This window comes from Dunckerocampus dactyliophorus, chromosome 6 (assembly GCF_027744805.1).
Source record: "Dunckerocampus dactyliophorus isolate RoL2022-P2 chromosome 6, RoL_Ddac_1.1, whole genome shotgun sequence".
NCBI classification, from domain to species: Eukaryota; Metazoa; Chordata; class Actinopteri; order Syngnathiformes; family Syngnathidae; genus Dunckerocampus; species Dunckerocampus dactyliophorus.
The window spans coordinates 23,978,071-23,997,219 of record NC_072824.1 but is presented as its reverse complement, the minus strand read 5'-3'; the positions used below and the strand labels follow the sequence as shown (position 1 = coordinate 23,997,219).

Below are 19,149 nucleotides of genomic sequence, written 5' to 3'. Positions count from 1 at the left end.
AGAGCAAAATTGTCTAACATGGCAAGTTACATCCACAATGGCTGACTGAGGAGGAGGAATTCACATCTCTGGTGAGTAGGGGTGTCACACCCAACCCACGAGACGATTACGATGCACAAGATTGGGTCCACAAGGACAAGCCGGGTTCTGTCGGCTGCTCTCTCTCACTTGGAGCCCAGCTACACGCTACGTGCAAGTCCTGCCAGAGCGCCATCAGACAAGGTACTCACTGAAAGTCTCCTTAAAGAAGGCGTCTCATCCAAGTTTCACGAGTGATACATGTTCTTTTGGAAAAGTCAACGTATGTTTTTGTCTAAATTAAGGTGATTTTATGTTTCATCTTTTCAGATCATATAGCCAATGTCAGAGGTGCAGCCAGGAATTCTGGGCCCCATGAAAAAAAATAAATCACATGGCCCCCTCTTTATTTTTTAACACCAGGGCCCTTGGAATTGTCCGAACATTTCGCCACATACAGCTCCCCTGGCCAATATCTAGTCTGACTGGTGTGTGTCCAACCTAGTCTTTGAGCATGAACTGATGACAGGCCAAACCCGATAACCTGAACAGTTGCGATCGATTGAATGCTCTAAGAATACAATCATCTGGATGAATGAGAATATTCTCAGGCTTACGCCGTTATTGTTAAGGTTGGGCATCGATGGGAACCGGGACTAAAGTTACGATTCTCCCAGGATCGTTCATTGGGAACCAGGACTAACATTCTGATTCTCCCAGGATTGCTCATTTTTTAAAATTTGGATTCTTCATTTTGATGACTGACAAGGACGCGGACGGGAAATTGTGTTGATCCATTTCAACCACTGACTGTGTGCGATGACCCTCGACATTTTGCATCAAATTCAGCAAGAAAATGAACGGTCGGGGTAGTGCAAATTTGCACCGCCATCATACCATCCAAAGGAGGGTGCGCCACTAACATGATTAAACGCGGTGTACAGAGTGCCCTGTTTTGACACGCTAAGCCGGACTTCTTCCAACCAGTCAGGTAAGTAAATAAATTACGTTGGTCTTATGCCAACATTGAAGCAGCAAACAAATTATACTGCAAATATAGTGGCCAACTCAAATCCGACTAACATAAGGCTGTGTACCTTTTCAGAAACGACCTGACATTAACGCTAGCATTAACACTCGCTAAACGTTCTACAAAAAACATCAGGAGATAATGCCGCTTATAGAAAACATGCAAACCCTTTAGTTCGAATTATGGAATGGATTGAGTAACGTACTCAAAGCACTAAAATGAGCGATTTCAAGAAAAAGTACAAGCAGTTGATGTTTACAAAATACAAGGAAAAAAACCTGAACCACTGCGTAATACAATGCTACACCTAACCTCTCATATAGAGTGCTCTATTTTTGTGAGTACATTGCCTATACTCATTATCCAAATATGTTTTTGTCAACTATTAAGCCTTTCATCAGTTATATATTATTTATCACAACTGTTATACAGTAGAATTTATTTACAGTGACTACAACCTTGACTCCTATTTTACCACATTTTTATACTACCTTATCATTTCCCCATGTATTTAAAACTGGCAAACAGTACAGTACACATGTAGAACTGTGAGTTGTACTGTGTGATGTATTCCAATGTAACTTGTATGCATGTTCAAAATAAATTAAATCATTACCGTAGCTTTACCTAGGAAGTTGACCAGACCCCGCAAAGTGTTATTCCATTCACCACACTTATTTGGTATTCTGCCAACAGGTTAGCAGGGACTCTGTAACATGGTTAAGTTACACTTTGTCTAGTCTGCATCATAACACACTCTCCGACACATAAACACCAGGATACGTGTAATTGTTTTTGCACGATGTTTTCAATAATACAAATTTGTGAACGTGTATGTAAAGAGACTTCAAAAACATTTATGTTCAAGTTCAACAGTTTGATATTGATACTGTTTGAAAATATCCCTGTGAGAAATTCATAGTAAAGTAATTCATAAGAACTTCATATAAAAAAAAATCACGGTTAGTCTTCAGACTAACCTCGCACAACAGGTGTGCTTGAGCTTAGTCATAAGGACTCAGTGGTTTTTGTTAAAATATATTTCTATATCAGAAAATAGGTTATTTCTATTTCATAACACAAACAAAAAAAAATCAGGAAAAAAAAATCAGAAAAATGTAAAATGATTTTAAAACTTGTCCAAAGTCACTCTCTTTTATGATTCATATTTTGTACAGACGAGAGCATAGTGAATTGTATGATTTAGTGGAAAAAAGGGATGGGATATGCAGTTAAAATTAAAATCTCTTTCTAGAGGAGTAAAACTATGCATTGCTATAGGGGAGTGCTGAGCCAGGGTGCAGAGTAGAATTTTGTCCCAAAGGCAATGAGAATTGGAAGGGGATAAAGTACATTTAATATAGCCAAAAGATAGAGAATAACGTATCAAATCGTTTTTAAAAGACGAAGGTTGCGTTACTTGAAGGAATGGGAGAATCTCCCCGCTTTTTAATTTAAAATATAGATGTTCTGCGAGCCTCTTCATCTGCTTTGTACACTATGTACGCTGTGCGGATGTAGTCTGCTACGTAGGAGATGTGAGTGGTAAGATGGCCTCTCTGTGGCTTCAGCGGCTTGCACGGGCGCGTGCGACGTATGGTGTATCCAGACTTAATTAGTACAGATCAGTGCCCTACCTCTGAAAGAATAGGAATTGAGAATCGTTAGGAACAGGAATCGAAACGACGAATTGGAATCGGAACTGGAATCGCTCAAATTCAAACGATGTCCAACCCTAATTATAGTACTGTACTACGCTTACTGAGTTGCAGGCCCCGACGCCAAATTCGTAATGAATATATTATCAGTAAAGAAGAATCCAATAATTACTTAAAATGTATCTTCCATTGAAATATAAAATATATTTATTTGCAACTTTTTTATCCTAAGTTCAACGAAGCCCGGGAGGTTGTAGTGGAACGTTGTTGTCTGCTTCTTGGGGAAGACATTTCTGAAGTACACATAAGAGCTGTTTATTTCCGGTTGAAGCGGAAGCGGATGCAAGGGATTTGTGTAGGTGACCGAATGGGAGATTGCTGAAGCATTTAGAAAATATTAGCCCACAACGGAGCAAAGATAACCTGTTTAAACTATTTTGTTGTCTACTGTATAAAACAGTGTCGGAAACATGGGCGCTCACCTGGTTCGACGGTATGTCACCGAAACAGACACCGAACCTGACCCAGCGAAGAAATTCGAGTTCGACCCCCAATTTGGGTTTGCTGAAAGGAAAGAGCGAGGTTTGTAACAATATGTCGACTCAATGCAGCGTTTAAATGTTTTGTAGTAGCTTGGTCCTTCAATTCAACGCAGCCAGATTAGCATGTAACAACGCGATAACTCACGAACCTTTGCGAGAAAGACAATCTATGTTTAATAATGAAATAAAACCGTTCAATAAGGACATTACTGCTATCATAGCATTCATCAGAAACCTGCTCACAGCGATTGATTAATATAGGCAGTGATGTTGTGTTGTATTAACCAGCATTATAGTCATGTTTATATTTGACATGTACTGAAGCGTGTTCATTCCGTATGCAGAGATGGTAGCCACTCAGGAGCAGATGAATTTAGCCCAGCTGCCGTTGGAGCAGAGGGACTATTGTGCTCATCACCTCCTCAAGTTCATGAAGTGCAAGAGGGACAACTGGCCCAACTTCCTAGCCTGCAAGCATGAGAAGCACGACTGGGACTACTGTGAACACCAGGAGTAAGTGTTCAAACAAACACAAAAAAACCCTGTGTGTATTTCTACTAAAAATAACGATATCTCAACATTTGTAGCGATGGGTTCGTGTATGATATAAAATTAGTCTGTCACCATGTTGACCCGGATATATTTCCTCCCAAACGAATCAGAGCTTTTCTTCCTATCACTCACACACACACACCAGTGACTTGAAGGTGCAGCTTTGACGCAGACGCGCTTGAGAAAATAACGGTGATCGTTGGAGTAGAGCTATTTAGCAAGTTGCAAGAAGAATTGCTGCGATATACCAGTTATTTCGCAGATTTTTTTGTCTAAATTTTTTTCCAAAACTGGGTCTTGAAGAAGTTGTCTATATTCAGTGTTGTATTATGTATTATATTTCTGTTGTTATTATTATTATTATTATTATTATTATTATTATTATTATTATTATACAGTGGTACCTCAGTTTTCGTTATTGATTGATTCCAAAAGGTCAGACGAAAACCAAAATGTATGAAAACTTAGGTATTCATTCATTCATTTTCTATGCCACTTGTCCTCAAAACTGTGGTAATTTTTCTCATTTAAAATACAGTTAATTCAATTCAATCCAGACACCCAAATATACAAAAAAACCCACATTTTTTATAGCGAATAATGATAGTTTTGCATGCAGAAAACAGTGTGAAATAATTATAAATGGTGAATGGGTGGAACTTATTGTTGATGCGGACGTTCTGTACATCATGGCCACAACAAATTCAATAGTGTTTCTCAGCTTTCTTGATCAAATTGCCGGGATGTGGAACTTTCTTTGGCCCCGTGGTGGGTTATTTAAAAAATACAACCATGCGAGGACAGTGAGTCAGAAACTCGTAGGGTGCTTTGTTTTGGAACTTGATTTCATGGAACAATTCAGTACAAGGCAAACTGTATAAAAAACCAAGATAATATATGAAAACCAAGGCAAAATTTTGACGAAAACTGTGGCATACGCAAACAGAGCTTTGACTGTATGTTATTATATTTTTATTATATATTCAGGTCAGTATGATATAGCCAAAGCAAACCTTCCTAAAACACAACCTTTGTTTTAATGGCACACTCAGCACATTCCAAGCTAATGTTTCATGTTTTTTTGGTTTGTTTTTAGCTATGTGATGCGGATGAAGGAGTATGAGAGGGAGAGGAGACTCCAGCTGAGGAAGAAGAGAATTGAGGCCCAGGCTGAAGCTGCATAATGAAACTCATCCTGTTCCTTCCTCTCTGTATATAACTAATGCTGTTCACATTAAACAGTGCCTCATAGTGAGCTGTAAATAACCGAGTTTGGTTGTTTTGTTTTTTTGGCGAATTACTCTGCCGAGCTCTCCATTGTTGAAATGTCTACATTTATATCTGTTGTGCCCCCATGCGGCATTTTAGCAGTACTGTTTTTTTCAATTATTCTTCAGCAATATTCATTCTGATCATTGTCACGGGTGAGCTGGAGCCTATCCCAGCCGACTGTAGCCAAGAGACATCGAACCTCCTGGCTGTGAGGCAAACATGCTAGTCATGTACGATCTACATGCACCACAGTGCTGGACCAATCCATTTTTAAAAGCCGTATTAAATTGAATTAAATGGGTAATTAAATATTTGTTGAAAAGCACTTTGGGTTAGATGATTGAACAAAGATGACAAAAGTGGTGATTAGAGTGTGTAGTTCTGTTAAACGTGAAATCACAAATTCTACTATATTATGCAGTATATACTGTATATTTAAAAAATGACATTTCTATATTTTTAAATTAAGCCCCGTCTCTCCATCTCCTTTCTGAATGACACGTCTTCCTTCTCATTACTAAACAGTAATCACAGTTAATCACATCTTCAGTGCCTGGTCGACTGGGACATAGCATATAACAATCTGCATTTAAAAGTTTCCTCCATTTGGCCATGGTCCACTTCTGCCACAATTTTTATCACCGTAAATTGGAAAATATCCTCCCAAGCCGTTATTGTGGCCTGTGCGAACCACTTTAGCTATTAGTGCTATTCTCTCTCATTTCAACAACACGATTACAGTAATTGTCACAATGATAAACACATGATTAAATGGGTGACAGTTTCCTCCAAGCCTCACCCCACCATAATCCAAGCACAGCACAGGTGCATACACACAGTACTATAAACACCACACCCCCCAGTACGTACCACAGTGCCACCACAGACACCAGTTTTGTCGCTATCTGTGTGTGCACATGCACAACTGAAATGGAAAATAAAATCAATGTATGGCTCCTGTACAGTGTTGGTGCATTACAGCATTTAAAATGTAACCTCAATAGTGCTCTTTGTGACACAAGTATGTTTAAACTAGTCAAATTACAGCGTTATTCTCATACTATTTGAATTTTTTTCACATGGCTCTGATACAGCACAGCAAAACATCACATAGCTTTGCTCTCAATTCATTGTCAAGCGTTGTCTAATATTCCAGACAAAAACGGGAAACAAACTTTGGTTCCTTTTTATTAATAAATTACTTTATCCAGCGATACATACGGTTCCAAATGTAGATGAATGGATTTGAACAACAACTTCAACACTTCTGAACATCAAAATTCATCAGTTCACCACGAGTTGTCTTTCAGTGTACACAGGTTGATTTGAAGGTCAGAACAGTTTTAGAGAGCGACAAAATAATTCAAATATCCTAGCAAGAAGGGTTTGTTTTGTGTACGAAAAGAAATGAAGCCATTGTGGTGTTAAACATTACTCTCAGCATTTCTGCAACGATCAAGAAAGGTAACGGGGAAAAATTGGTATTGGAGGAAAGCCGGCAGGGATTTGTTCAGTCAGTTTAAGTTCCAGCCTAGATTTGGGAGCTTTGCTACTCTAAGGTTTGAGCAGAGAGGGAAGGGTGCTAAGATCAATGGAGCTGATTGGGTGAGGGAGGGGCCGTGAAGGTCGTCCCCTACAGCACAAAGGGCAGGATGGGTGATCGGAGCGGAGGGTAGTCACGGAACTCCTTCAGGTAGCTGCGATGCTTTCCCTTGGCCCACACGGTCATTTGGATGAAACCCACCAAAGTGAAGAAGGCCACGGGCAGACACTGAGTCATCAGGGTGAAGCCGAGCCAAGACCCCAACTGCAACGGAAGGAAGACTGTGGAATCACTTCTTAAAAAGTTATTTTACAGTTACAGTACTTCATCATTGTTCTTTTCAAGCAGCCAAATTATACAACAAAAACACACAACCTCGTAAGTGTAGTTGGGGCAAGAGACCAGCAGGAAGATCCAAGTGAACGGGTTCTTTGTTGGGTAGGGAATCTTTCTGGTTTTGGACCCTGAATAAAATGGTAGGGAGAAAAATACATTAAGACTAGGATAGTATTAACTGCTTGCTGCCCAGGAGGTGATACCACTGAGGTCACAAAAGTGAGTACACCCCCACACATTTGTGCAAATATTTTATATCTTTTCATAGGACAACTCTTAAAAAAACTGCGATGCAATGCAAAGGAGTCAAGTGTGTACAGCTTCAATAACAATGTAAATTTAAAACTCAAAATAACTCAACACACAACCATTCATGTCTAAACCACTGGTACTGGTAACAACAGTGAATATACCCCTCCATATTGATATGATGCCGAGCATGTGTACTCAACTTCTTTGGTGGACCATGGTGAGGAGTGGACGCTGTTCTGTCAAAGCGTGCTGCAGCTCAGTTTCAGGGTGTTGCCCTTCTTTTTATAGCAACATCTTTATGCAGAGCAATAACTCCCCCCCCCCCCCCCCCCAGGCCTCTCAGAGAGCTCTTTGCCATTAAGTGCCATGTAGAACGTCCAGTTACCAGTATGAGAGCGATAACACCAAATTTAACACACCAGCTCCCCCGTTCACACCTAAGATCGTGTAACACTAACGACACCGGAAAGAAGAAATGGTTAACGTAGGGCAGCTTAGACATTAATGCTTGTGTGTTGAATTATTTTTGAGGGGATAGCACATTTACACAGTTGTCCAAGCTGTACCCTGACTTGTTTCTTTAATGCTGTCCCATGAAAAGATATAATAAAACATTTGCAGAAATGTGAGGGGTGTACCCACTTTTGTGACATACACTATGTGCAGCTTTGTCTGCATTTATTGATATCATGAATAAAATACACACTGGTATTCTTCCAGGCATCTCATTTGTTGCAGATCATCCTCTTTATTTTGTAGAAGTAGTAACCGTCTGTTAAATGTTATCTTACTCTCCCAACATGTGAAATTGGACTTCCGTGCAAAATTTAGACAACTGACAAATTGTGTAGTCTGTGGAAAACTTGAGCTTAAAATTTGTCATTATTTTTCAACCCGTCATAAGTTATATAGACGTAATGAAATATTATAAATGTTTATGCTATCACGATTAGCTTTGCAATATGCATAACTGTTGGATCATGGTGTGTATACCTGGCGGACGGAGGTTGCGGAGGGCAATGTGGATGGAAAAGTTGCCAATCTGACAGAACTGAGGGAGAGAAAGTGACATCGCTGATCAGACGCGTGACGATTTCTAAAGAGGTCATGTGTTGGAAGGATTCTTACCAGGAATAAAATGAGGCCCAGTCTGATCTGTTGCTCTCCGTAAACTGTAACGATAAATCACACACACGGCAAGTTAAGTTGGGAGAGTATGTACAGTACATGTGTGTTGTAGAGTAGTGCGTACACTCACTGGGTGGTGTATAGAGCGGGTGATTGATGTAATAAGCCATCCATGCTGCAAAGCCCCAGTAGTATGTACAATTCTGAAAGGAAACACATTTTCAAAGCAGCTCCCTACATTTCCAGCCAGAGTATCGAATAGATCACATCGTGACATGACTGCTTTGGAATGGCAGCATCAGTGTCACCTTGAAGATGTTACGTAGCGGCATGGTTCCATGAGAGAAGCGATGGACAAACAGCGTCTCCAGGAGCCTCTTGACAAAGTGGAAAGAGTGACACATGCAGGCCAGACTGGGAAAAGCAGAAGTTCTTGTTTAGCTGCTTGGTAAAAAGCAGACGGCCTTATTGTCAGGACAACAAAGCATACAGTCAGTAATTGATCATGTTGTCACGGTGCTCAAACAGTAATTCCACATTTATAATCAGACATGTTTGCCTGTCGGTGCGAATTTCGGACATGGTTTTGGAGGCACTCACTGTACGACCCAGTGTTTACTGGTGGTAAAATCATATTTGGGGGCGTAGATGAAGGGAACCCTGAAGTAGAACATCAGGTAGATGACTAGCGGACCGGTGTACTCCGTCAGGAAGACCTGAAAGTCACAAGAACACAGCAGTCGTATCACAGGTAAGTACTGAGCACATCCACTCAGATATCCAATACAAGAAAATAATGCTGAGCTATTTATTTAACAATATGTTTACTATTATATTTTGATTGTTGTGCCATATTATTTATTTATTGGCCATGTACACAGACTACGCTACACATTCTCTTTGCGTCCCTTCTGTGTCGCCCGTCTCACTCAGTAACGAGCCACAGAGATTGGTCCACTTTGCCAAATTACCATATGCCGCAGCAGCTTCTACAACTGCCTAATCTTACAAGTTCCACCTTTGCATCATTGTGCAGAATACACAGGACAGACTCTCCTCCTGCTCCCAGTAGAGACAAACGGACATATTGCAACAATCACTCAACTCCACACAAACACTGAAAAACATCATATTTCTTCATATGCAGTCATCGCTCGCCACATTGCCGTTTGAATTTCGCGGCTTCACTCTGTCATGTTTTTTTTTTTAAATAAGTAAATGAATAAATCATGCTGTTTTGTGCATTTTGTGTAATACAGCTTATTAGTGCAAACAAAATGCACATTGAAGCAAATTTTACTTATGTTTTGCCCAAATGAAACATTTTCAAGCATAAAAATGGCTAAACATACAAGTGCAAGGCATTAAGATGCATTCAAATTGTGATATGCAGTATTCTACACTGGTCACTATGTGTCAGTAGGTGAAACATACAAGAGCCGGATTTGATCGCCGGAACGACAGGCTTTTATTGTAGGTTTGAATTATCTCATCCATCCATCCATCCATCCATTTTCTATGCCGCTTCTCCTATAATAATAATTATAATAATAATAATCATCATAAAAACAACATGGGCTACAGCGGCCGTATTCCACTGAAACACTGAAACCCCAACGTCACTTCCTGTCAACACACGGGCACAAGTTTTATTTCTGTCTTAAATGTCTTATTTTCTCTGATTATATCTGCTATATCGGGTAATATGAGTGTAAAGGTGACTATATGAGTGTTATTTCATGTTTAGATGGCTCAAAAAATATTAAAACCTGTATTTAAAAAGGTCGGAAACTGATTTTCTATGCTCTACATTCAAAAACTGGCAAACAAAATGTAAAATCTCAATGTTTGACGAAAAAACATGATTAGTGAAGCGTCTGTTTATTAAAGTGGACGATACATCCGGGCATGAACAGGGGCATGGCGTCTCTTAGAGTGGAGACAATTTTTTGAGAAAATACGCTCTACTTTGGTTGATGTTATGTCAGGTCCACTGGACTGGGTGGGTCTGTCGTGGAATGTGTACTTACCGTGACCCAGCTGATCTGAGCCCCCAGGTCTCGGAAGTAGAAAGTTGCTGTGGTTCCCACAGGGAGCTGCTGCAAAACATCCTCATCCTTCAGGGATTTCCCCTCTGAAACACACAGTTACAGTACTTAAAACACACTCGCAGATGTCCACTCTACTGTGGAGACGATATTAACTTTGATTGGCTTACTGGGATCCAGTCGGATGGACTGTCTGGCTGGGTACCACTGGGGATCTAAAACAGACAAGACAGTGTGAACATTTGCTTGCTCTTAATTGGGATGTATGAGGCCATAGTGAGAACACTCACGGCTCTTGTGGAACATAGACTTGATCTCCCCGATGGTGGCATTGGGCTCCACCTGCAAATAACACCATGACAAATAAGCTGACGCAATTATACAGAAGAACAGACAACGACCCTGTTTTCCATTCATGACAGCGATTAGCGGTAAATTTAGCTCTCGCTATGCCCACACACCCCGTGGACGTGAGCTATCCAACAGCTGGTATTCAAGTTTCAAAGATCATCTGGCCACCGCCAAAGTACGCGGAATCATGCCAAGCTGACAGTGACCTGCGCAACAACATACAAACCCAAAACGACAACTATTCAGAACACAATCTAATAGCAGCAAGGTCAACTCAATCCAAGCCAAAGTGATGGATGAGCTAATTAGCAAGTTACAGATTTTACCTTTCTTTTAAGACTTTGAATTTTAAATATGGTACCATCCATCCACCATGTCAGTTCTTGCAGATGTACCTGATGACTTCTATAAAGTTACATCAACACCGTCACAATCATTTCCCCCAAATTCTTCCTGTCTATCTTTGAAAATAATGAAACTTTACGAACGTTATCCCATTCATTGTTGTGACAGATGGCTGTTTCAGCATGGAACCTGACAAATGTAACAATGCAAAGTTAACAAATATGTACCTTTGCAGCTGTACAATGATAACATGACTGACTAGCAGAACCACTCTCGCAATAAATAAACAAACACTAGCTTAATTTTGGAGAACTGGCGAGCGCCATTTCTGTCCACGTCATTATGAAGGCTTCACACCATTTTTGGCAGGATGAAATCACCAAGTGCTCCTTGAGGATCATTTGCAAACGACCCACAGCTCATTTAGTATTCTGATCACGACTGTTTGATCGGGAAATGGGAGGCTCTTTGGATAACCGGCCTGCCTGCACTGACCTAAACATAAACGTAAACACAGCAAATGTAACTACCACACATATAACTATTATATATTATAATAGGTGCTATCAATTCAATGAACCACAGTTGTATATAAACCTTAATGTGAAGGACTGCAGCTTGCTGTTTTGTGTTGCGTGTATCAGATACTGTATAACACAGTGGTGCAGTGAGGTTAAGTCCTGCTAAGGTGTTGGAATTAGCTGCCCAGATGCCACATTTTCACTCAACAGCCACAATAAACAAAGAAACACTGCACTTATTCGTCAGAGAAAAATGCACATGACAAGTTACACAACAAAAAACCCAAAGTAAAAGACACACACACACACACACACACACACACAGCTGAACCCAACTTTGATTTTAGTGGAGCTTCCAAAATGGAATGCTTCCAAAGTTGTACAATTTGGACTTCAACCAAAAGTCTCAACAGTCAACACCCAGCCCTACGCCTCAGTAAGCATTGACTGTCGGGACGACGGCTCCGCTGCCCGAGCCATGTCTATCAGTAGTTTTTTTTCCCAGTTGACAAAACTGTCCGTGTCGACCGTCAGTGTTCATGCGCTCACTTTTTTTTTTTTGTTTAATACCGAAAAATTCCCACACTGGGGCTGTCGGCTGTGGCATTCCCCTCAGAAACCATCGCTTCTGTGCCTTCGTTCATATTAGCATATCTGCTCTGTAACCACTCACTAGTAGCCCCGCCTCCAGAAAGAGGCTGAATGAGATGATCGAGGGCTCACTCTGTCCGTTCATTCCACTACAGAACAAATGTTTTTTTTAATCATTCGATGAATCAATTTATTGATTATGGTGACAGGCCTAATGCACATGTATGTTTTTTGCTGATTTTAATCATGACATTAAATGGGCCACCAACTGCACCTCATGTCCCTTCCAGCTATTTTCCGTTTGAAAAGCAGAACACCTAATGTTTTGTATATGAACCGCTGCCCATTACAAATAACTAACACCAATTACAAAAACCGGAGGTTCCACTGTATTTAAACATGTTAGACCTTTGCCATTTCACATGACAATTATTTTTCTCCAATTCCAACAAGCGGCTGTGGCAGCTGCTACTGTTGTTAGCCTGCATTGTTGGACAGGATTATCAAAGATGTTGTGGGATGAAGATCTAGTACAGTGGTTGCCAAACTTTTTAAAGTCGCGTTCCCCTTCAGACATTTGACTTGAGGCCATGTACCCCCTACTCCTGCACACTTAAAAAACATAAACCTTTTTAAATCTTCATTAACTTGAAATATTGAGAATGATGACTTGGTTAATTAATTTTATAGTCAGTAATTCTGTTTAAAAAAGGTGTATTTTGCATGGACAAATGTTGATAAAAGTTTTACATGACCACTGATAAATAGGCAAAAAGGGAATTTCTCTTGGAGATTAATCAAGCATCTATCCATCCATCTATCTATCTATCTATCTATCCATCCATCCAAGTATTCATCCTACATATCTTTTATTTCAGCCAGATGTTGGGATCCTTCCATTTGAATTGGTTGAACTTGAGCTTCACTTTTGTCCACTTGCAATCGCTATGATTTAAGTTTGCATACCACATTTGATACCAAACTGAAAGGTAAACAAACATGATAAACTAACCAGCGATAAAGCCTCATTTTCGGGGGAAGCCCCACTCGCTCATCGTGACACGCACATACATTGCCAGGTTTTCACAGTGCGGGGATTGGAACACCAATATAAATTCAATTCAAGATTAAACACTCTTAATGCACAACATGATCATCAAACTTACTTACTTATTCATATGCCGTATCTCCTTTCTTCTTTGACTGTGCGCGCTGCTCTGTGAGACGTTCAGGTGCGTGTTAGACGTTAATTTTTATTCACGTACCCCCAAGACAATTGCCGTATGCGTACCCCACTTTGGGAACCTAGGATCTAGTACATGAGCACTTACAGAGCTAAGAGGCTGCTGTCATGATGTCATTATTGTCTGACAATTGCACACTGAAACAACTATGGGTAAAGTAGTTGTTTCTTTCAATTTTTTTTTTTATTACTGGTTGGCACAAACCCTATATGGACAAAGGTTTTGGGACACCTGACCATTACACAGTCAAAAGGCTGACATAGGAGAAATTAAGGACACTGAATGTGTACTCCTCAAGATTGTGGGTATGATCACCATGTGGCCAGACCTCCAAGCAGGCGGAGTGTCACGTGGGAAAGTATGGGTTTACAGTTGCGCACCCTCTGACGACAACTAAGGCAACTTCACTATGTTCTAGGAAAGGTCTGACTCTCACTGACACACAGTAGGATATTTTTACTTGACATAGGACCAACCCAATTGTACCAGTTGTGCGTATCAAGCATTCGTACAACCAGTTCATGAACTAAAACAATGAAATATGCACCTGGTCATTCCATCACAATTAGTTAAAATAGTTACATGCGTTGTTCTCACCTTGTCCAGGAAGCAGAGCTTGTCCTTGGTCTTGGCATCGAGTATCTCCACCTCAAAGAAAACAACAGCCTTTTTAGTCTTTTTAGCAGGTTTGCGTTTGACTGGCGCTGGTGCCAGCACAGGTGCAGCTGCCGCCGCCCCATTAGCCGGCTTTTTACCAATGGTGGCCTCAAGCGCGAGGGCATCCATGTCAACGGTCCACACTCCGGACTCGAGTTTATTCCCGTCTCCCCACCACCCGACAGTCTAGCCCAGAACCACACCAAGCCTGAGGTGCAGCACTCAGCTGTGGAAATAAATCTGTCTCCCCCATGCTGGTGCTTTGGGAGCCCCTCCCTCTTCCTCCTCTCTACCTCATCCCACCAAACCCCCTCCCTTCCTCGCTGGCTGGCCCTGTCTCATTCCTTCACTTCTGGTCAACTGCTTATTTTAACTGCCAGTCGATCCCTGGAGAGTAGACATATGCCACATGTGTTTGCACAATTGCAGTGTCAGGAAAGGCAATCTGCAACTATATCAAGAAGAGAAACTTATCTCGACGTCACATCATTATGGCGAATGGAGAAATTGTGATTTGGTTATGAAACGCCACCTGCCCCACCCCTTTAAAAACGCTTTGACCTCTGACACCTCTCAGTCTGCAGCTAAGTGGGCAAAAGGGGGTGAGGTGTTATGACAACCAACACCGTTCGGCCCCATCTCTTCCTCTCTCTGCAGCTAAATATAAAATCCACTGCTAACTCTGCACAACCCTCTTGCCATTCACTCACCCATCTGTGTCTACAGGGTGATGTCCTTAGAATGGCACAGTCATTTGTTGCTAAAAAACACCTTAGTGACTTCTTCCACGTGTTCAGTTGGTTGCAAGGTGTCATACCTAAAAATCAAGCGCTCCCATCACGTCTTGCAGTAACACACACGGAGGGAGTTGCCCTTTCCTTCTACCCAAGGGTGATAATACCCCAGATTCTCCTAGCTTAGTTGGGGCATTCCCTTTGGTGAAGCCCACCACAGCCTCTCCACCCTCTAATGGCCAACAGTTGCCATTTCCCAATGAAAGACTTACAGTCACACCTTGCAATATGGCGCTTTAACTTAGACGTGTTTACAGTTGGGTATGGAATTGTCAATTAACAACTTACTGTCTTTTATCACTCACAAGCAGGTTAATAATAAAAACTAGCAAACTAGCATTGTAGTATTACAGTGAAACTGTTAACCAAAGGGGACAGATGTGGAGCACCGTATTGTGTTTGTCCGTTTTGTGAGTTTGCGAGCAAAAAAATCAATTATTTGTTCTCGATTAGTTAGCAGGCTACTTTCTGGTTGAGAATAAACGGATGGGACTTTACAATCTGCATTCTTAGATGGGGGAAACAGTTACATCAAGCCTCAAAAATTTAATTCCCCTATCCGCACTTTTATCTGGATTCAAACCAGAATTTTATGGGCTGTTCCTCTGCACGTGTGCCACCCTTCCACAAACTTTGATAACAATTGGTTTTGTTGTTTTTGCACAACAAACAATGATGCAAACAATAATACCGAAGCATTACCATTTAGTCCTTTGTTGATCTTTTAGCAGTGTGAATGGAATTGCGCTTACAGTACACATTTTTTGTTTTCTGTCAGATTTTTTTTTTTTGCCAGTGTCTCTTACAATTATTTCCACAGCTTGTACTATTTGGACAAGAGCTAAATTGGAGATAAGCATGTAACACTACAGTGTAAGACTAACTGGTCACATCTGACTCTTCTCCGCGCCAAGCATACCCATGGCCACTGTATACCCTCCCGCCCACCCCCTCTCATCCTAGTCTATATAAAGGCTCTAGCGATTAGTGACAGTCTGTCCCGCTAACGCACGATGGGCTGAAAGTGAAGCAAGAAGAATTAACTGCAACAGCGGACCCTCGGCACGGTGACCACAAGTAGAGATAGACCCCTTTGCTAAAACCTTCTGCCTAGGAAGTTGTCAGGTAAGACACCTATTGTTAAATCATCAGTGTTTGAATTTAGGGACTCATTTTGAGTTTAGGCAACCACTTGACCCACTTGATGGACGCCATAGTGTTAGAGAGAGGCGTAAAGATGACACTGCATTCTAGTGTAGACTTCATAAAACAAGAACACGTAGAAGGAAAAACTGTGTGTTGTAGTAAGTAGTAAAATGCACAATTTGCAGTTACCTTGTCAAAAATTGGAATGGTAACAACAGCACCATACCAATTTCTGTCAAGGCTACCAACCGCAGTTTTCCGATATATAATGGGCAGAGCAAATGTACATACCCTGCATTGCAGTCAACAGAGAACGGTCACTTGGAACGGAATGGGAAATACACAAAACGTGCCTTTTCTCAAACAAATTCCATTCCAAGAAGTCTGAATGCTGGGTGTCTTCAATTGTCCTTTGTTTATTGTGACACACTGCTTTTTTCCCCCCACATAGCTGATGCGGCTTTCTCCATTACAAAATGGGCCTAATGAATAACACCACAATAACAGAAATACCTACTAGTGTCATTTGAACACAGTGCAAAAAATATTGACACTCAATCATCTTATCAACTGTGTTTTCTGGATTATATTCGGAGCAACATTAGCTGCACTCACGATCATACATATTTGGGACAATGCCAGTGGTAGCAGTGACTTTTACCATTCATTTGCTGTTCTTTTACCCCCCCCTCAGATTGCAAAATCCACCTGTGCGAGGAGGCACATGGTCCCACTGGTTGGGTCGGTTTTTGTCAAGCTGCTTCAAGCCTGTTTGATGGCTTTAGGTGCTCAATAAACTCAAAGGAACATTTGCCTTCGATGCGTGAATTGATATTTCTCCTGTTTTGTTTTTGTTTTTACCATAGGAGAAGAGTGTCGTTTTTTCTTGCTAAGGCCCAACAGGGACTGTTGAGACTGATTTACCAGATGGATTATTGAGTAATAACAAGATAAGGAGCGCCATAATTCATTCTAGACAGAGATGGTGGTGATGCAGCGCATTGTGCAAACCATACATGTATGGTTTGCACAAATGCGTGTGGTTACATAACGTAACCAAGAAATACAACACATAACGTTCTCCAATTGCTATGTACTGTAAATGCCGTTATTGAGTATTGCGCATTAACCAATACAACTGCTAATGCGGGCATGCTACATGACGCAAAGCCCCGGTCACAGCAAGCGGGCGGTTTCGTTGCCTCGTGCTGTACAACCTCTGTTTGTGTCTAGTATGGACAACTGAATGGATGCTGGCTGGAATAGTCACACAAAAACAATCCCAACTGCTTAAACCGCTGCAATGTTAGCTCCATTGAGGGTTGAGCGTCCCATGTTCAGTACTTACCTCGTAGTGCTTCATCTTGTCACTCCTTTCCTTGGTGTCCCAAATGAGTGACACTGCAACCTCCAATCAGAGAAGTAGTTTGCAACGGCTGAGCAAAAATTGGGAGGCCATCAGCGTTGCCTTTTAGCCAATCAGCGTTGGCGTTAGTGGGAAGAAGCAGCCTCCTGATTTTGCGGACTAACCAATAGGAGTTTTGTAAATTGAAAGGTCATTGTCAAAGTATGTACAAAGAAAAGAAAAAGTGTCGTAAATCAGTGTACTGGGAAATAATTGTTGTTGCATTTCACAAATACATTTTAATGATCTCACATGTCGTAAGTAAATATTCTAAGTTACCCGGGCTTCTGGCTTCCATCCATGTGACTGGTGTACGGCACATTATTGGTAATTTCACGTCAAGTCCGTTTTATTTTTATTGCACCAATTCACAACAGAAGTTATCTCAACGCACCTTGCACATTGAGCAAGTCTGGAACCACACTTGCCATTCATTAAAGAACACCAACTATTAAAGAAAACCAACTCTACATGAGCAATATCTTGGCAACAGAGGCAAGGAAAAACCTGACAGACTAGGGAGACAGACTAGAAGGACAGAGAGTAGGTAGAGAAAACAAGATAGGAGCGTTGAGCAATTGGGGCAGGGGTGAGAAAACAATGGGTGTAATAACAGTTGTATCAATAACAGCAATGGTACTATGATGATGGCAACAAATATCATGATGGTCAGTACCCAACATTATTATCACTGGTTTCACTATAATAATAATAAATATGCATTATATGAGTATTAAGTATATTAAATGCTTGTTTTATTTTATATTATATAAGTATTAAGTACAGATACAAGTAAAGTGGAATCTCAGTTAGCGTCCGCACCGGTTAGCGTTCTCAAAAATTTACCTCGCAATTTTGCCGTGCATTCTCCGGTTAGCATACAATGTGGTGTGTGTGTTATTAATACACTACGTGAGTCAAACTGTGTTTCCCGTGGCCGGGAATCAGCAACTCCAACCACTTCTGCCTGATACTTGTCTCTTTAGGCACACCCGAACAAACATTTCTTGAGAGCCATTGCTCGACGTGGTAACACCGTAAAAGGAGCGAAGCAGAGCGGGGGTGTTGGACGTGCCAATATTACGAAGTCCGGGTTGCATTGACGTCAATGGAACTTGGTGTTAAAAAAAACTCTGTAAAACACAACGCGCAGAGCCGTCCAAAACTGCTTTCAGGGCTCACTTACAAATGCGCAAACCTCATTATCTTACACATTGGCATCGTTTAACACAAGAATACAACATTGTCACAGCATTTATAGGTCAGAAAAAAAGGAAAAGCATAATAGCTCCCAATTAACGTCTCAAGAAGCTTCAAGGTTTCACACCTACAGTTCATCATTAACCAATCGCAGAATAATTCATTACCAGTGCAAAAGACAGCCAATTGTTAAATTCTTCAAATTGTTTACCTCTCTTTTTATAATTTCAGTAACAACTATTCCACCAGGCCTCACTATTGTGTCACACCTTGAAACACCAAAAGCAAAACTATGTTGAAGTCAGCAGTTCATACTTTTGATGGAGTAAGAAGAGCCAATGTACAATGTACTCACAAAAAGTAAGACATTTTGTTCATTGGGTAAAATGCACAATAACCTTTATTGGTGAACTTAATTTGACCTTTTCTAAATGTTTGAATGCTCATGTCCAACAATTCAGTGTTTCAGTAAAGTTTTTTTACAACTTCATTTTCTCTGACAAGGAGCTCAACGGG

General features: G+C 40.9%; 2 protein-coding genes across 4 annotated transcripts; one reads left to right on the top strand and one right to left on the bottom strand.

Annotated features, from left to right (window-relative positions):
* The first annotated feature begins 2,927 nt into the window (after nucleotides 1–2,927).
* On the top strand, nucleotides 2,928–5,066 carry ndufb7 (NADH:ubiquinone oxidoreductase subunit B7). Its single transcript, XM_054779834.1, has 4 exons — nucleotides 2,928–3,061; nucleotides 3,167–3,288; nucleotides 3,593–3,761; nucleotides 4,897–5,066. The coding sequence occupies exons 2-4, from the start codon at nucleotides 3,177–3,179 to the stop codon at nucleotides 4,982–4,984; spliced, it is 369 nt and encodes a 122-aa protein (XP_054635809.1). The 5' UTR covers nucleotides 2,928–3,061; nucleotides 3,167–3,176; the 3' UTR covers nucleotides 4,985–5,066.
* A 1,181-nt stretch (nucleotides 5,067–6,247) lies between these two features.
* Nucleotides 6,248–17,441, bottom strand: tecrb (trans-2,3-enoyl-CoA reductase b). 3 transcript variants are annotated; one of them, XM_054779832.1, is made up of 12 exons: nucleotides 17,377–17,441; nucleotides 14,029–14,079; nucleotides 10,670–10,721; nucleotides 10,550–10,594; nucleotides 10,362–10,465; nucleotides 8,932–9,047; nucleotides 8,640–8,745; nucleotides 8,456–8,534; nucleotides 8,332–8,375; nucleotides 8,197–8,254; nucleotides 6,991–7,079; nucleotides 6,248–6,879 (listed from the first exon to the last, which is right to left on the bottom strand). In XM_054779832.1, exons 1-12 carry the CDS (start codon nucleotides 17,389–17,391, stop codon nucleotides 6,706–6,708), a joined length of 933 nt encoding a protein of 310 aa, XP_054635807.1. In that variant the 5' UTR covers nucleotides 17,392–17,441; the 3' UTR covers nucleotides 6,248–6,705. The 3 variants fall into 3 exon arrangements, with proteins under 3 accessions (XP_054635807.1, XP_054635808.1, XP_054635806.1); XM_054779833.1 differs by having other exon boundaries at nucleotides 8,462–8,534; XM_054779831.1 differs by lacking the exon at nucleotides 17,377–17,441 and having other exon boundaries at nucleotides 8,462–8,534; nucleotides 14,029–14,284.
* Nucleotides 17,442–19,149: the final 1,708 nt, after the last annotated feature.